The 18,728-nt window shown below is 37.1% G+C and overlaps 1 protein-coding gene across 17 annotated transcripts in view; it reads right to left on the bottom strand.

The window, feature by feature from the left end:
- prom1a (prominin 1a) overlaps positions 1-18,728 on the bottom strand; it is a 130,634-nt gene that overhangs the window by 5,041 nt on the left and 106,865 nt on the right. For 6 of the 17 annotated variants that reach the window (XM_036126925.1, XM_036126922.1, XM_036126927.1 and 3 more), the window contains 12 exons: positions 18,362-18,446; positions 14,526-14,672; positions 13,357-13,428; positions 12,066-12,158; positions 10,602-10,619; positions 10,092-10,145; positions 9,941-10,021; positions 9,798-9,866; positions 9,243-9,332; positions 6,716-6,831; positions 6,015-6,038; positions 2,061-2,160 (listed from right to left, as the gene is read on the bottom strand). In XM_036126925.1, the coding sequence (XP_035982818.1) occupies positions 2,091-2,160; positions 6,015-6,038; positions 6,716-6,831; positions 9,243-9,332; positions 9,798-9,866; positions 9,941-10,021; positions 10,092-10,145; positions 10,602-10,619; positions 12,066-12,158; positions 13,357-13,428; positions 14,526-14,672; positions 18,362-18,446 (919 nt within the window). In that variant the 3' untranslated portion in view covers positions 2,061-2,090. Of the gene's footprint in view, positions 1-1,899; positions 2,161-5,557; positions 5,648-5,748; positions 6,420-6,715; positions 6,832-9,242; positions 9,333-9,797; positions 9,867-9,940; positions 10,022-10,091; positions 10,146-10,601; positions 10,620-12,065; positions 12,159-13,356; positions 13,429-14,525; positions 14,673-18,361; positions 18,447-18,728 lie in introns of those variants that run through there. The other 11 variants (XM_036126930.1, XM_036126926.1, XM_036126923.1 and 8 more) reach the window with 9 other exon arrangements.

Consider the following 18,728-nt stretch of genomic DNA (forward strand, 5'->3'; position numbering starts at 1 on the left):
CTGAAACATAATGCTCCATGTTTATTGACACCCATGATAAAGATTAAAATACCTCTAAAATAAATCAAGCTTTTATTGCATTTGCTTTAATTTTTAATTTGAGTACAGTTATTCATGAAGGCCTGCAGGCTTTCTGCCAACATAGAGGTCATAATTAAAAAATCTAAACTCTTTTTTTTTTTTACCAAATACTACATTCAACACCCGTTAAAAATAATACCATTACTGATCCTCTTGTGAGGACGTGTAAAAGTTCTATTCATGTAGCTGCATAAATAGTTTATGAAGTTTTCTTTAAGCTCTTTTCAGTCGTCCTCCATTGGCGTAACGGCGTGAAAAACTGGCTAGCATCTGTTTCCTGATCCATAAAGAGCAATATGCATCTGCCTCGCTTTAGCGGTTCGTTTTCTTGTCTTTCCCATTTTGAAGAGGTGCTTTCTGTGTCACAAAATATTTATACCTACATTTTTACATGTCCTGTTTAAAAAAAGAACACATAAATGTTTTCACTGTTTAAAATTATTACAAACAGTTTTAGGTCAGATAGGATAACCTAATTTTTTGAATTGCTAAATGTCAGAAGTACGATATAATCAGTGAGAATGCTATACAGCATTCTCACTTATTGTTTTTTTTATATAATTTTTTTAAGCTGTTTTTGTTTTAACTTTCTTCATATTCACATTTAGTTGAGTTGCCTTTCACATTATGGTTATTTCTTCATATGTTTTTTTTTCACCAGCTGGTCCATTCCTCCTGACTCAATGGTTGTAGTTGAAATACGTTTGTAGGCTGCCTTCCCCACACCCACCTTTTCAGTTTAGTTTATTTATATGCCAACAATTTACATAAAATGTCATCCTGGGGTACTTCACAAGAGAAAAAGATCATACTTATACATGGAAATACATTGTCAAGTCCAGCAATGTAAACAGATTAAAAGTCAGTTCAAATTTGACCCTAGATGTCAAAACAGTTCAGCCAGATTCAGTTTGTGAAGCCAGATAGAGAAAACATTTTCTAACTAAGGAGAGCTAGCTGAATGCATAAAATCACCTGCACCTACATTTTTACCATTGCAGCAATCCCTCGTGGGGAGCGTGCAACATATCATCATCAGGTTTTTTCCTAATTGTTTTAATCCAAAGTAATCTCAGTTACGATGCATGTAGGCAAACGTCTGGTAATCAAGAACGTGGTAAAACGTTCTCCCTAAACAAGTTTATGATTCAGAAATTTACAAATAAGAAAAACTTGGTATCCTCACTGAAATAAAACAGGCGACGTTGACCTAAAGCCTGGGAGAGATAATTTAATTTAGTCTTTTATGCAGTCTATAGAAATATCTGGTTTCAACTGCATATCCAAAATAAAAAAAGAAGAGGTGGATCAGTAATCAAAAGTTTGTAGAAACACTGATCAACATGAAAGATAAAGTATGGTTGAAAAACACTTCAGTTAAAATTTCTTCTATAGGAATTGTTGGCGGTGCTACTAATTATGGGAATAGTGATTTAGAAGAAAAATATTTTTTTTTCAATTCAAGTTTTTCCCTACCCTGAATAAATGTACTCAAATAAAAGGTTGGATCCAATTTGCATTGTGAAATTATATTACTGTCACATATACTGCAATAAAAGTCAACTTATTTTAAGGCTTTACACATCTCTGTAAAGTCATTAAATGACACAGCTACACATAAAAGGTTTCTGCAGGGTCTCACTAATCTCACACACCAGCTGAACAGAACCATTCAAGAGACTTCTCGAGAGGTTAGTGAAAGTTTTTCAACTACATAACGTTAGTATAAGTCAAACCTAAAAATGAAGGTTTCTCTTCTCTAAAACACTTTGACAGTCACGAGGGTTGACAGTTCACAGTAAAATTAGTCCTTCTCACCATGATGGTTTTTCAGCAAGCAGAAAGAACACTAAAACAAGCTGTGGACAGGCGTTAAGAGTGTTAGCATATGAGGGATTTAAAGACGCGATTGCTGAACCCGGACAGCTGGAAGGAAATCAGTGTTAGAGAGACAGATTCTCCGTCTTGTGTTTGGGTACCTTTCAGGAGCCAAGCTAGAGCTGACTCCGTCACCAGTCGATGTGCCTCGGAGGAGCCGAGGCCCGCGGGAACCTGTTCAATGTTTCATAGGTGGGGACGCTGCCGTGGCAGGAACAGACAGGTGAAAACGTTACCAGACAGACTCAACTTTTCTGTTTTTTTTTAAGATTGTTACTTCCTTCTCTTCCTTCTGGTGGCAAAGAGGAGAAGGGCGAGCAGTTCAATAGACAAAGAACAAAACAGCCTCCAAAACTGAGCGTTTCACCGTGGAGTTTAGTGCTAATAAATCAGCGCAGGTTCTAAATGACTTACTCCCCCTGTTGATGCACGAGTTTCTTTCCAAAAGCTTAAAGCGAAAGTGCCAAACATAAATGGAAAGTTAAGCTAATCAAAAGTTGTAATAATCTTAGAGGTTAAAACTGATTGGAGAGAAACTCGCATTAAAGATAAAGATTTATGTTCTTTTCAAACTGCTGCAAGCAAAACTGGGGCTTGATTTGGTTGTTTTGCTCTTTGTGTTTAACTTGTGTTACACCAGGTCGGTTTGCTCAAACTCATCTGCGTCCGAATGCAACATAAAACGATCAAACATGCAGTTAGGCGTCTGGTTAGATGGAGAAAAGAAGATCGAAAGAAGCAACGCATCCAGCGACACGCTGGGGCTTGACATGCTTGCCTCTCTCTGAACAAAATGATCAGGTGTACATTCATCGGACTTTGGCTGACACTAAACAAGAGGAAACAGGAAAAGGTTTCATCCCACAGGAATTTACTGGCGTCAGACAGCAGGCAGTTGGTTAGTGATACAGTAGATCCCCCCCCCCCCCCCCAAAAAAAAAACCCCCACAGAGCAGAACATTTAGAACATGACAGTGAAGTAGTGGCAGCAAACAGATTCATGGGCTGTTGTTGGACGGCTCTAGAGTCAGACTGATTGCTGGGAATCTAAAGCCTAATTTCTCCGTGATGAAAGCAAGTTTATATCAGAGTATATTTAGCTTCCCTCACTGTAAGTACTGCATTTTATTATTTGCTATAAAGTATATTTTCCAATTTAGGTATTTATGTACCTATGTTAATCATTACATACCTATGTATAGTAGAGCCCCTTTTCCGTTGCCACTGAAAAGCCTGGAGCTTTTCAAATCTGGTGTAGCGTTTCCATACACATTAACTCGGCTAATTTCTTTCCTGGGGCTTTACTTTCTAGGGGTTTTGGTCCTTCCAGCGACCCAGCACTTTGCTCCGCTTTCCCGGGGCTTGTTGTGGTGTGTGTAAGCGCAGAGAAAGCTCGCTGTCAGTGGCAGAAAAAGAGGAGGAGAACTTCTCAGTGCGTACAACCTTTAATCTATATAAAATTAACTTTGCTGTGATCAAAAGTCTGTCATACTGTATTTAAAAATCATCCTCGTCGTTCCTGCCATGGCTGAGGAAAAATTATACTCTTAAAGCTCTAAAGATCAGTCTCATCTACCCTCCACACAACTGCAGGCAGAGAAAAGTTGGGTTTTATTTGTGTTTATACCAACAGGAGTAGAACAGAGTGGAGACCTTGGTGAGAAATAGAGTTGGGGCTAAAGAGATGTAAGGACATCAGTTGCAAGTTGTCCTCCTGTTTCTCCAGAGTCTGTATAAGTGGTGGGATACGGATACAGCTTCTCTGCGTTTATCTGTTTGATCGCTGTCATCTTGCCACCACCCGCTGCTAACGGAGTCTTTGGAGCTGTTTTATATAAATAGTCCCTAGCTAATGGAAACACGGCTAAACTAACAGCCCCAGACTTTTGTTTAGCCCAGGAAACATTCATCTAACACCTGCCTGTGGCCTAATTTTACTCACGGATGCATTCAAGAATTTCGTCACACGCAATTGCATTTCTTTAATTTGGGGTATTTAAAATGTTGATCATGAAAATGACACTCTGGGTTATTTTTTACATGAAGGAACTGAATTATTGATTTATGGATATTTTAGCTCATACTGAACAACAGACCTGGGTATTTTACAGGCCTTTGGAAAACAAACTTCTTAAGCTCTAAAAGCAATTTTATTGATTTTCATCTTTCTTCTGACTGTAACCTAAACAAAATGCAGAGGGACACAAAATACATAACACATTTTTAAGACTCCTTATAATTTGTTTTCTATGTTTAAAGAGGTGGATATTTTATATCCTATCGTAAAAAAAACATCTGGATTGGATGAAAGAAGTTTGATAAGGAAATCTGTCAGGGATATGAATAATTTTGGGCTTAGGTGCATCCCGGTCATTACAAGTTAATTTCACATGTAAACACATCCATATCTAAGTGTGATGCTTTTATTTCAATGAACCGACTTTTATTTTAATGACATGATTAATATCACTTAGGGGTCCAACAACACTGCTTAAGTTTTCTGAAGTAATCCTTTCAATAATGAATGGATTTTATTTCTAGTGCACAACTATATTTGTGTCTGTGAATTTCTGACTTATTCCCAAAAAGACAAACAATATGTAAAAACACTTATTATCATAAGTTTATGACTCTTGCAAGAAATACAACAATTGAAAAACAAAGCACCTCTGAGTTTATTTGATGTTTTATCAGGCCCCTGCCATTTTCCTAATTACAGCCTTTTCTGCAAACGTTGAATCTCTGCCATGTTTCTGTTGCTGTTGATTTGCTTACACTAGATCATGTCCGTTAAGCTCTTAAGTTAAGATGAATTTTAAAACATTGTTTTTGGTGCAGCAAAATTAACTTTTATTCAAGTTAGACACTGAATCCTGAGTATTTTTTGGGTTGAAGCAATACTCTGTCATTTATGTGATCATGAAAATAAATAACCCGCTCTCATAAAATTATGCATTTGGGGAAAAGAAATAAGAAAAATAACAGCTAAATATCAAATCATTTTGACACATTTATAATAAAACACACATTTTTTTTATTTATTTGCTAATTGTTGCACTCATAACCTTTCAACTACATATTGTGTTTAAGCTTTGGTGAATTTATTCAGTCTTTTTTTATTTTGCTGTGCAGAACAGCACATCTATTTCATTGAAGGACTTTAGTTCTCCTCCACCTCTAAGATGGATGGTAATTACACTTTAGTTCTGGAATCAGCTTTCCTTCTGATTTATGAAAAACACAAAGTACCAATTTTCCATCACTCCCCAGTCGTAAAGTTGATTAAGATTAAGGCTAATCGTCCAAAGCTCTGCTCAAACTTTCAGCCTCAGACAGCAAGGCTGAAATTTAGCTCAAAGCACTTCTTATGATGGCAAATGGAAATGATTGTGGATGCTTCCTAATAAAAGGCTACCACTAACTGTCAGTTCAAATGTTTGCTATTAGTGTTAACACACCCACATATGCATGTGAGTGTATTAAAACGGCTCCCCCTGCATGCATGCACCACATTACACATGATACAGTACATAACCGTCCCACTTCCCAGGCATGCACCCACCTCCACCATGGCATGCAGGACAAATAGGTAGTTTACCTTGTCATCATAGGGTTAGGAATACCTTGTGAACTCTCAGGAATACCTTGTGAACTCTCACTATGATAACCATTATTACCAATTTCCATACTGAAAATAAAACATTTGGATGAAAAATGAGAAAGATGACATGCTGAATAAAGAATTGTTCTTTTATGAATGGTTAAACCTTCTGAGTAAAAACATTGGTGTTTTATTTACATCATATTTTACAAAAAAAACAAAAAACACTTTAATGATTGCACGAGCCCTTCATGAAAAGGTACTGTAAGGGGCACTTGTTCGACTTAGCACACGACAGGAAGCCACATCATCCACCCACAAGAGCAGGTTCAAAGCTCAAAAAAGCAAACGAGCACCAAGAATTTAGTAAACAGCTCTCTATATACATCGTTTGGAAAAAAAGAGCACGAAGTGAGAGAGGTTAAAATGAAGAAGCTGGGGAAGAACGTCTTACTTTTTCATGGGAATTGTCTCAACGCTATGAAGATACAGAGAAAACAAGAATGTAAAAATATGCTTTTGAGATATTCGCAAAAGGAAATGCATCATAAGTCCTTCTGTATAACCCAGTAGTGATTACCCAGAGGGAGATGCACTTTATCAGCGGAGACATAACAAAGAAATAACAACTATGTAGGCAAAGCCAGGAGTCCAGAGTCTGAACATGATAAAAAAAAAATAATAAAAAAAAAAAACACACGAAGAAGAACTTAGAAGTGGCTGATGTATGAGTGTCTTTTCTGTAAAGTGCCAAGTGCTTGACAGAGAGGAATGAAACCATAAAATCAAAGATATGAAAGATGGAAATAGTAGAAATGGTTATCACAAAGTAAAATGCCAAGTCCCAGAAACAGAGGAGCTACAAGGAAGAGAAAAGGGAGCAGAAAATAAATCCAAGTAGAAGAGCTACAGTGGTACAGAACAGTTCAAGAACCCATTTTCAAAATAAAACAGAAAAAAATATCAAATTATATTCAGATACTACATAAGACTAAGCTTAGAGGATGGAAGGGAGTCCTGCAACCATCAGTTATTTAAAATAAAGCATTGACTGAGTTGGTTTTAGATTCATGGCATCAGTTCAGATTTTACTGACAATAATAATAATAATAACAGATGGAATAAAAATACGAGTGTAGAAAAAAACAAACTCACTCGTCATAAACATCCTCGGTGTCCATCCTGCGGTAGTACTTGGCTAGTTTCACCGCTAGTATTACGCTGGGGAGCAAGAGCAAGGTGCTGCAGCCCAGACCCATCCAGAAGGTGTTCTGATGGAAAGAACATTTAAAAGATAAAATTATTGTTGTTTTAACACAGATGTGTCAACAGAGATGCCTTGTAAAGTATTTATACCTCTTGCACCTTTTGTCACGTCACAACTTCACTGTATCTGTTGTGTCATTTCATTTGAAAGACAGCAAAGCATTATTCTGATGTGATAGGAGGATGTAAGAATCTTTCAGAAAACTTTGTTAAGTGAGCCATTTTATATTCTGCCCCTTTTACTTCTTTCTGAATAAAATCTCTTACATCTGATTGCTTTCAGAGGTTACCTAACAATAAACAGAATCCACCCCTGTGTACTTTAATCTCATACTTGTGAAGGCTGCAGGTTTGCTTGAAAACATTAGTAAGCAAACAGCATGAAGACTATGGGAGTTTATGGGATAAATCGTTGTTGGGCGCCCCACATATCTAGCCTTTATGACAAACTCTGGTGCTCTGGTAAGACTAGACCAACATGCAACTTTTTGACTCACATTGAAAATACTAAATGTGGTATAAAATGAACACTTCACATCACCCTGAGCATGTCTTCCACGGTGGTGGCAGTGTCATGCTGCAGGGATGCTTTTTACTGGCGCGGCCGCAGAAGCTTGTCAGAGTTAACAGGAAGATGGAGAGACATAAAGAGCCACATTTCGATGTGTCAATGGGCAAGGTACCTAACCCCCTATTGCCTACAAATCTGCATATTAGCTTATGAAAGTAATCTTGTTTGTGAGTGCAGATGGGGGGGGGGGGGGTCTCTAACAATTTCCCCCTGGGATTATTAAAGTATGTCTGATTCTGATTCTAAAGTAAAGAGCTTTTAGAGGTCAGTATGACCAGAAAAGAGCCAGACATATTCAGTCTTAAATAAATGACATCTACAAGGCTGCAAAAGACTGGATACGTCTTCAAAGTCAAAACCTATTCACCTGTCAGAATGCTACAGAATCAGTGGCTCGGTTGAAAGCTGTTGCTTTTCTAGTCACGCCAACCACTCAAAACAGCTTACACCGGAGCCGCATGCACCCAGTTGTGCTCACGTATTCATGCACCACTTTGCAAACAGGCGGGCCACTTGGGGTTTAGTTGGGGTTACGTTGACGTGTGGTAGGAGCAACCCCACAAGCAAACCAACAACTTTCAGATTGCAAGATGACCCCTCTTCCCATTCAGCTGTCCTAATCTGTCATCTAATCTCACTGTGTTTGAGCTGTTTGGTGGAAAATAATGGCAGTGTCTACGTTTGTTCAGCTGGTAGAGACATGTCCCAGAAGAATCTTAGCTGTAATTGCAATAAAAAGTGGTTCTATAAAGTATTAAAGGTCCATAGCCACGTTATTTGACTTTTTTAAATTATTATTTATACGTTAGTAGCTCGCTATGGCTGAACATCCAGCTGCACATGCGCAGAAGGGGTTAAACCAAGGAAGCGGCTAACGGCTATTAGCATCTCCCTGTGAAACAATGAAGAAAGGTCTAATGACTAGTGAAAAAAAGCACAAAAATTTATATTATTCCAAAAGGGAAAACACTGGAATGTGGAAGGGATTGACGTGAGTAAATGTTCTGATATGAGGCTCTAAAAGTTTTTGTATATTGGTTTATTTAATTAATGACGATTGGTCTTCGATCACGGCGAGCTGCTGCTTTACTGCGAGGCGTTGCAGAGGGTCAGGCTCAGTTCGACATTATTGACAATTGATTTATTAATCAAGCAAACTGGCATTATGAAAATTCTGCGATACTGCTGCTAGATGTCACTACGTATGTTTATATCTGTTCATTGCACCCGAGAGTAAATAATTTTTTGGCTCAAAAAGGTCAAAACAGTATCAAGATGGAGGCTTGGTGTATATAACCTTATTTTATCATGATCAATCGGGTTTTGGTCTTTTTTTTAATAAGCATAAAATGTGGCTATATACCTTTAACCCAGAGGGGGTGAATACAAATGGAGTCCATACTTTTCAGATGTTTAATTGTAAAAATATATATAAACAAAAGCTTTGAAAAACATCCATCATTTTCTTTTAACTTCCTAATTATGCGCAACTTTCTTGTAGTCTGTCACATAAAATCACATTAAAACACACTGAGGTTTTTGGTTATAATTTGTCAAAATGCAGAAGTTGAAGGGATGTGAATACTTCTGCATTGCTTTGTAACTATTTAATTATTCTATTTCAAATTGGCTGTGATTTATAGCAGATAGTCAACAAATTTCCATTTCAAACAAACCTTTAACAGCCTTTCCAGGTGAGAGATAACACTGCAGCACAACTAAATTAGATTCATTTCAAAGCGCTGTACCTGGATGCACTCAACCCCTGTAGTCTGCAGTTAACTGCATGAAACCTGTTAATGTGAGCTCTGTTTATATTAGCACCTATTTAAATGATTCTGTTACCATAGAATCCACCAGGAAACTGCAGGTCATGATCTGCGCGGTGTCCAAGATGTTGCTGAAGCACTTGCATGGCGCAACCTCCAGAGCCAACTACAAAGGACGTAAACAGGAAATGTTACCACACATCTATACGGTCAGTAAACACGAAGTTTATATACTGTTGCACAACAGAGCTCTATATCCTGAATGTTCCTGAGCAACAACAAAAACATCAGGACTGAAGCGAAACAGCTTTTATTGACATATTTGAGAATCATAAAGAAAACATCTTATTTTTCACTTTGGTTTGAATTCCTTGGTTTTACTGCGGCAGAAACCGACGTGCCTCAAAGCAAATTCCCCAGATTTAAAGGCGCTGTAGCTTTTATATTCGTTCTCTCTATATTTACCCCAACACTCTTATGCAAGGCTTTTGTTTTCCACCTCCTGACGCTGAGCTTTTTTTGTAACTCTACATTACTCAAGCTGCTGAAAACCCTTGCACTAAACATGCACAAAAAAAAAGATATTCGAAAACCCCATAATAAGTTCCCAATATGGTAGCTTGACACTTACTGAAGTTTTGACCCATTCTATGTACTGATTAAAGTAGCCAATAATGGTTGCTGAATATCTTCTAGTTTCCTGCAGAAAATCAGAGAACAGCTGTTAGTTTGACATAACCAGGAAATGAGAACGCAAACGATTGAATCATTTACCTGATTGATTAAAAGTGTTGCGTTCTGAGAAATGAGGTGCTGAGCAGCTTCAATGGCCTCCAGAACATCTATCACTTTGTTCTGTTGTGAAGAAATAATTGTCAGTGATGTGACTAAATGTATGAATTATGCGCTTTAATACTGGGGTTACCGGGAGATCAGACGCTGTCCTCTCCAGGAATCTCATACTCTGGTTCAATGCACTCTTTAAAAAGACCAAAAAAAAAAAAAAGACACATTAGTATCAGAAGTCAAATGAGGCCGGCAGAAAACTGGGGTCAACACACACACATGATGAGAAACACTGTTTTTTAATGTCAGCATGCGGGAGGATTTTGTCCCAAAATCAAATATCCACAAAGACAGAAAAAACAAATACAACCACATACACCAAATGAAAGATATGAGCAGCATCTTCTTTGCTTTGTCTTTTTTAAACAACATTTACTCTCCTGAGGTGGATATGTTGCAGCATTTTGGCACAAAAGCTACAGATAAGGAATATAAGTTTGTAATAACAAAATGCAGACAATACAATAGAAATATGACAGGTTTCCTGTGTTGGTAACAAAATAAACCATCTGAAATATGCTGTTTCTTTAAGACTGTAGGTAATAAAAAACAGATACTGAATGCATATTATAGACACATTTGTGCTTACCCTTGCTCTAACATATTTCTTGAAGGTGAACAGGGAAAAACAGAATAACAAAACATAAATAAATAAAAAGCTGTGCAGAGAACCAACAATGCTTGCAGCTGTACAACCAAGATGATATCTGAAAGAGTGGTGCTGGCCTTGATAGAGAAGATAAAACTGACTATTTCATGTTTTATGCGTTATGACACAAGCCTGAGGGCCACAAGCACTGTTTTATTTGATCAAACAACAGACAAAGCAACACTGTCACCAGTCAAAAGTAAGAAAATGTTCTCCCTGCAAAGGAGTTTAGATATATGTATGTACAATAGAATAATTACTTAAAAATCAATTGGTTGTGAACACAGGACCAAAATGTCTCTAAGGTGGCTATAAATAGATGTCCAATCAATATAAAATGTCTTGTGAAAATGGATTTATTTTACAGCCAAAAAACGTGCGTATAAAAAGACAGAGCCAGCAAAAGTATAAAATGGTAAAAGGGAGAAATGATCATTATACCAACCAAACTAAAACAATGTACTGAAAATAACTGAAAATCTTCAATTGAAATGTAGGTATTTATTTATTTATATGGCACAAATTAACTACAAATATCTTAATTCACTCTCAAGAAAAATAAGTACAATTCAACATATATAGAACTAAGTTTAGTGACATACATGCCAGATCCAGTTCAACGTCCCAGAATTTCATCAGGTTTGTTCTGTATATAAATTGTATTTAGGTCTTCTGAGGTTTGTGCAAGTGGGAAAAAAAAATTCTTTCAGTATTAACTAATATTTCTCAGAGTTTAATGCTATTTTGTTAAACTGGAACAACGCATAAAACATAAATAAGAAAAGGCTGAAGGTATGTGTCAATATTTTGTATTGTTTCTTAGTGGTTTAGGGTGGATGACTGTTACCTGACTCCGCCAGATAGATTTGCTCCGCATATCCATCTGGAAACCTTCCGTTGAAGTAATTTTGGGAAGGGGCGAAAATACTGGTTAGCTGATTGGCCTATGTTGGTGATAGACGGGCCAAATAAACCAATCAGATTCGTCGTCGCTCGTAACAGAGCGACGACGAAAACACAACCACAAGCCAAGCTACTCTTGCTGCTGCAGGTAAAGGCTCGTTAGCTCAGCAAAGAAATACTCTGTAATTCCGATAAAACTTGCTCGATAGCCACGCTAACGCTAGTTTCATCGGCTGAAGCCGCCATGTTGTTTAGACTGAACTGTCGCGCTTCCCGTTGCGTCACACCTCAACTCGCCTCAAAGCCAACGCTGATTGGACGTTCGTTTGGTGAACGGCTCCAAATTTTCTTCAACGGAGAGTATCCAGACTGATCTGCGAGTGAAACCTTGAAAACTCGCGAGATCAGGATGGTCTCACGAGGCTAGGATGACTGTGCTGATCTAGTCTATCCATAAACCAATTTCTGGAGAAAGTATCTGGGACACACAGCGGGGATTACCATGGCTTGCTCCATTGGAGCGATGTGTTGTCTGTGGATCCGCTGCAGAGTGGCCACATGGCCTTTCAGAGCTTTCTGCAGAGGTCCCCTGGGCTGAAGAAGAAGAGAGAAAGAATTTATTCCCAAAAAAGGAGGAAACAAAATACTACATTGGTTAAATTCCTGTTGCCCAGAAAGAGTTCACTTTATAAACTTTTCTGCCACATAACAGACAACAGTGCATTTTTCAGCTCTCATCTGTCAGACATTATCAATCAAAGGGATTTATGTTCTGATTACAAGGTAGATTTATAAGAAACAATTCAAATCTATATTAATAAATACAACAAATAAACTAAAGACTTAAATAAATCCTGTTTTAAAAGCGTGTCCGTCTCAGTTTACTTGACCATAAATATTTTAATGATCTTATGCAGCTTTTGCTTTTGGAAATTAGCAAATATTTTGGGTAGGCCAAAGTAATCAATCTTTACTAGAAGCCATCAGTCTCTGTGCAGCCAGACCTGTTAAAGGGGCCCATTTACAAAGATCACCCTACCCAGCAGCATTTTGAATGAACAAATGTATCAAAACAAGGTCATGTGGAGAGATTAGTTACATCTACATGGACAAAAGAAGTGGGAATAAAGGGCCGATCAGAATAAAAAATGACGATCGGATTAAGCTAAATCTGAATGAAATTGTATTCTGAATGAGAGGGGTGGTTTATGGTGATTTATAATCCGATCAATGTGCATATACACATTTTTCAGGCTGAAGTTATTCTGAATGTGGAAAACAGACCCCGGTACGCATGTGTGCCTGACGTAAACGTGACGTAAATCCATGTTGTTGCCGGAAATGTGTTGGAAAGTAAAACTGTCGGTGCTCCTGATACAATTTTTCTGTTTGAAATAAAAGAGCTAAAAATCGTTGCTTACTTAGTAACGTTTCAACCGCAATTAGAACATTGTGCATGTACTGCCGGGACACTCTGAAAACAAACTCGAATAAAACTGCTTTGTTTACTACTTTTTGTTGTTTAGCAAAGATGGAAGTTCTTCTGTTTTTTTTAGGGAAATTTGATAACTGCTCATGTCCGAGTGGTTCTATTCTGAATAAAGCCAGGTGCATAGACACCCACATTATGATTAATTAATTATGTGCCCATATAAACGGTACAATCCGACTTTTTAATCCGAAGACATTTTAATCCGATCATGAAACTTTGTGCATGTAAACATTGCTAATGTGAAACTCCATGATGTGAATGTTAGTTTATCAGCTAAAGTGTCCACATCAACTTTCTTACCATCAGGTCTGTCTGGGACTCCAGCTCTTTGGCGAATGACAGAACGTCAACCACGGTGATACCTTTATTCACCTGCAGAAGAACACGAAATGCATGATGCAAACAAGCTGTTTAAAAAAGAAGTCATAGGAAGCACGGAGGTTTAAGAAGCTGTTTAAGAGAAAGCTGCAGAGACAAAAAGTCAGGCTGCTGCAGGGTGAGATAGAGCGGGACTCTCAACACATTATAGGAAGCCTGTATGGGGTACAGCATAGCATCCTGAATAACACACGGCGCTGACAACATTGCTCATCAGTGTGGAAGTTGTCACCAGAGGAGAAGAAAAGACGGCTGAACGGTTTACAGAAAGGGTGGTTTTCTTTTTTTCCCTTAAGCTTTCAGCCTCTATCTGTTAGAAAACATGTTGGATTTGGACAGATAAGGTAAGGATGTATACTATCTACAATGTAATAACACTAGACACTAACTGTGCTAACAGTTATTATGGGGCTGGAAGATAATTCAATAACAATATGTATATATATTTCAATCAATAGACATATATTGATGATAGAAAAAAGGGTCAATAAAAGTTTAACACAATAACAGTTTTCTTTCCTTATGCATTCTAGCAGTGTAGGTTAATATTACAGTCATAACATCCTCCCAACCAATCACAACACAGACCCAGGAACGCTCCGTCATCATGCCCCGCCCCCTTCAAATAGTTCAGGGAGCACGCTCTTTTTTTCTTTTTAAAAACTTGTAGTTTTGGTAAAAAGTTGGTTGAATAAAAGGTAAAGTTTGAATTCCGTGTTTGTGGGTCTTTTTCAAGCAACGGCACAAATGGTTAGGACTGCACTTAAATATATGTTTTGAATTTGTTCATAATTTTCCATATCAATCAATAGGATTTGTATTTTATTGATATGCTTTCTTTTCTTTATTGTCCAGCCCTATGTTATCATGAGATGCTGTCAGGTTGGACTGAGGAAGGTAGCGGATGTCCACTCCCAGCAAGTCCCTTCACAGCTTTTACCCCAAAGTACTTTTAATCAAAATAGTTTTTTCTGAAATAAGTAATTTACAGCAATAGAACCTAAACAGTTCAACCAATTTGTAATTTATAACTGAGTTTCAAAAGCAATCACTAAAAGCATGCTTTTGTCCTGTAACCATGCATGGGTCACCTCATCGAGGTAGTCAGCGTAGTTGATCTCTGACAGGCCTGCTTCAGAGAAATCTCGGAGGTTCTGCTTCCCCTCTGCCTCTAACAGGACTATCCCTCTCAGGTCGATCCGAAAGCTCTCCAGCTGGCGCACCACATCCTTGGTGAACTGGAAAAACAACAGCCCATCAGATTTGTAGGCAATACTGTAAACTTAGCATAACCAGCAAAACCGGGGTTCTCAAACGTCACATTTACTGGTCCAACATTTTCTAAATCAGGTCAAGCGTCTATAACAATTAGTCCTGAGTAAATCCATTTTACTTAATCTGATTCCCACTTAAAAGCAAATTAATTTATGCAGCAGCTTGTTTTTTGGCCCTTACCTGTTTGCGTTTTTCACAGTAAACTACTTTCAATTAAATACCTAAACAGGTCCATTCAAGTTAGTTTTATTGTTTTTACACATTTTATTCTTACTTTCTCTTTTCTGAATCCCATGTTTCACAAAGTAATTTCATTGGTTAAGCTAAAACAGAAAACATTTTGTCATATGGTTAGCGTTTAATATTTCAACCGTTTAATAAAAAGATAAGCTATAAGTCTTAAATGTACAGCTCTGGTCAGTTTTATCAACGGCATTAATTTCATTATTTTGGTCTTTTAATGATTCACTAAAACTGATCTTTTTTCTGGTGCAATGATTACACAACAAACAACTAAAATGAAATGGAAAAAAATAGATGGTTGTACCAGTTTCTACTTATAATGAAGGTTTGATGATGAACTGTATTATGGTGACTGACCCGCTGTGGATGTTTAGGGTTTATTTTTATAAGTTTTTAACGAACGTTAGTCACACAGAATTAGCTTCTTAGGTCAGAATTTCTTTGTATTAGAGGAGCCTGGTTATTCATCTTGGTCTGAAGACATACTTAGATATAACAGACACTGGGAATTACGCAGAATACCAAACAAATGTTGGAACATAGAGAATTGTCTTTTTATGCTGTTTGTTCATATATTCTATCCATAACTTTATTTTTTTATATTTATTTTTTGCGCTAGACAATCAATTCAAATAGAAATTGTTTTAATGTTTGCTTGGGACACTCTTGCCTTCGGTTTGTGCAAAAAGCATGGATTTGTCCCTGTGTGCACCAACACTAAGTGGACTAATAGAAGCAGCAGCAAAAGACTTTGTTAGGTATTCTTTTGTTCTGAGCTCCTCCAAAAACCACAAACATCATCCTTCTCGGACATTTCTTGGCAGAATTTATTTTAACGAAGAATGCCTTAACCAGAAAATGTCTACTTTTCCAGCCAAGAGACATGTTTTTGTTGTTGTTGTTGTGCCACTATAAAAAAAGAATGAAAAAGAACATTGGAACAGTAAAGCCATTTCTCGGATAACTGTACAGTCATGGCAAGTTTGGGTTTTTCCAGAAAACTAAATATGTCATGTATATAGGTTTTTTTTTTAGTGTGTGCTTTTGTTTTCAAAGGCTTAGATGAATGTTGTTTTAAGTCAAAGGTCTTTACTGCTAACCTATGAATTTACGAACACACAAATGGAGTAAAAGTAATGTAAGAAAGAAATCAAAGTGGCATAAAGACGGCTACCTAGTAGGGATAGTGTAGTAAACCTTTAAAATAAGACATATAATGAAAGGATGTCGTTGATTAAACCTTTCATCAAGCCAATAATGTCACTCTCACAAGCACTGTCTATGAGAGAGTTAATGTGAAACAGTTATGTCTTCTTGCATTTTTAAACTGCTTTATGTCGGGTTTACAAATCCGAGCATTTTATTACGATTAAAAAATAACTGCCTTTTCTATTTAAATATATTCAACGGCTTTTAATGTTCATTATATGATTTGCTGCCTGCCTGTAAAAAGTCTGACTGGATAATAATGACACTGGTTATCTCAGACAACCAATCAAAACGGTGTGATGGAAAAAACCCAACAGGTTAGCAAAAGGTAGAGATTAGTCCAGAGGTACGGCAAAGTCACAAGTATCAAGTCTTTATAGTCAAGTCCAAGATCTTTTGTTTCGATTTCAAGTCATTATTGGGTCAGATTGAGCAATGTGTGAGAAAATACGTACAAAAGAAAAACCTTAAAGTGTTTAAATGTCATAAAGCATCAAAATAAAAGCTTTCTATAAACGTCTAAGTTATTTTTTTGAATGTTTTCAGCCCTGCCATGGACTGGAGACTTGTTCAGGGCGGACCTGATCTTTTGCTCGTTAGCAGCTGGAACACACTTCCTAATCCAATCTTTGACCTCAATGAGACAGCATTAATGTGACATCATCATCAAGTCATTTTTTTTTTTTTTTTTTTTTTTTTTTTTTTTTCATCAAGTCATTTTAAGTAAAGGTGCTCAAGTCAAGTCGCATGTCATCAATATTCAAGTCAAAGTCCATTCCTCTGGTGCTTACCTTGTTCTGAGGAGCCTTAGATAAGTCTCATCTAAAGTTAAGCTGGTGTCACCTCAACCGTTATATTTAAGTATATATGAAGTGGGACATTTGAACAAGGGGAAGACGCCTGATGTGTCCTTTGATTTCAGGTGGTTCTTATAAGTTAATGGAGACAAATGATAAATGTCCAGAACTATGTTGGGCATAGGACCAGTCAGCTGCATTCAACGTGGCTGAGACACAGGAAAACAATGAATATGAATATTACTCTCTCGTATTAGTTACTGTATATTGGTCATATCCCATTGGAATCATTAAATAGATGATTCAAATTAAAATAAGACTTCAATTTTCAAGAAATATACTCTCCTCAGAAGGAAAACCGTAAAGGAATATTAACCTGATTTCTAGGATCCAGTATGTTTTATTTTTTATAATCAGCTGTAAAGAGATCTAAAACTGGAGCAGCTGGAGAAGATGTCATTATTTCTCTCAAAGGGACATTTAGTCAAACATTGTTCGTCTTTCATAGCATCACAGCCCACAGATTGGCCAGAAGTTACCGTTTTATAACATTTTATTAATGTATTAATAATTGGCTGTTTGAGCATCAGTACTTGTTTTGTTATATGCGATCGTCTTTTCACTTGGTACGTTTAATTAGTTAGATGCACATTGTAGTTATAAGTTAATTTTTATCTATTAGTTTTTCTGTTGATATTATACTTGTTTTATTCTTGCTGCTACTTTAAAAACTCTAAGACACATTTACCATGTTTTGGTGAAATCTACTGTGACCTTGTAAAATGAATGAATTGAAACGGAAACGCTTTTCGTTTGGTGGAAAGCTTGGCCAGAAATACAGACGTCAAAGAGCTTAAAATACGAGGTTTGTTTCAGAAGATTAGCTAACAAGCAGCATCAGGAAGACCAAAGAGTAGAGCAGGCAGGTCAGGGAGAAAGTTGTGGAGAAGTTAAAAGCAGAGTTGGGTTAAGAACCCAAATTAAACAAACGTTCAAGGAACAAAGTTATGCTTGCATTTGGAATCGCTATTCATTTTTATCATTACTATATTAATTATTATTCATATTTACTCATAATCTTTTATATCTGACATAGTAGAAAATTACCCATATGTATAGCCTATGTTGTGTATTCCTAAAATAACATAATCCTGTTATCTTATTGACTTAGTGATCATAAGGTTGACAGCAGATTTCTTCATTAAGTTTATTCATTTTATTGTGCGTTATTATGCTTACTGTTACGAATATGTCTGGGGTTCTTTCCCGATGTAATGGAAGTTATTCTGTAACATAATAACTTCTGTAATTATCTTGTTTGGGTTTATTGTGCTCCTGTTGCGTAACCTGAACCGTGAGCGTAAAGTTGTACAGCATTTGTTGTGTCTGTGCAGGTCACTAACCATTGTGGTGTTCAGGAACGAGGAGATGTTGAAGAGTTTGTCCAGACGCAGGGCAGAGTAGATGCCTCTGTTCTGTTTGCAAGTACTGAGAAAGACAACACACACACACACACACACACACACACACACACACACACACACACACACACACACACACACACATACAGGCAAAGAAAAAGAGGGGAGAGAGTAAGACAAATATACATTTTTATATTCAGTCTGGAAGAAAATGTTTGCTGCCACCATGTGAAACAGACTGGAAGTGCAGACTGGAAGCGGAATCAATGAAACTAAGATCTTTGTCAAAATGTTAAATATAAATGATGACATGAAGGCAGAAACCCAGAGAGTGTTAGTGGAGTTTCTT

Source organism: Fundulus heteroclitus, chromosome 23, assembly GCF_011125445.2.
Source record: "Fundulus heteroclitus isolate FHET01 chromosome 23, MU-UCD_Fhet_4.1, whole genome shotgun sequence".
NCBI classification, from domain to species: Eukaryota; Metazoa; Chordata; class Actinopteri; order Cyprinodontiformes; family Fundulidae; genus Fundulus; species Fundulus heteroclitus.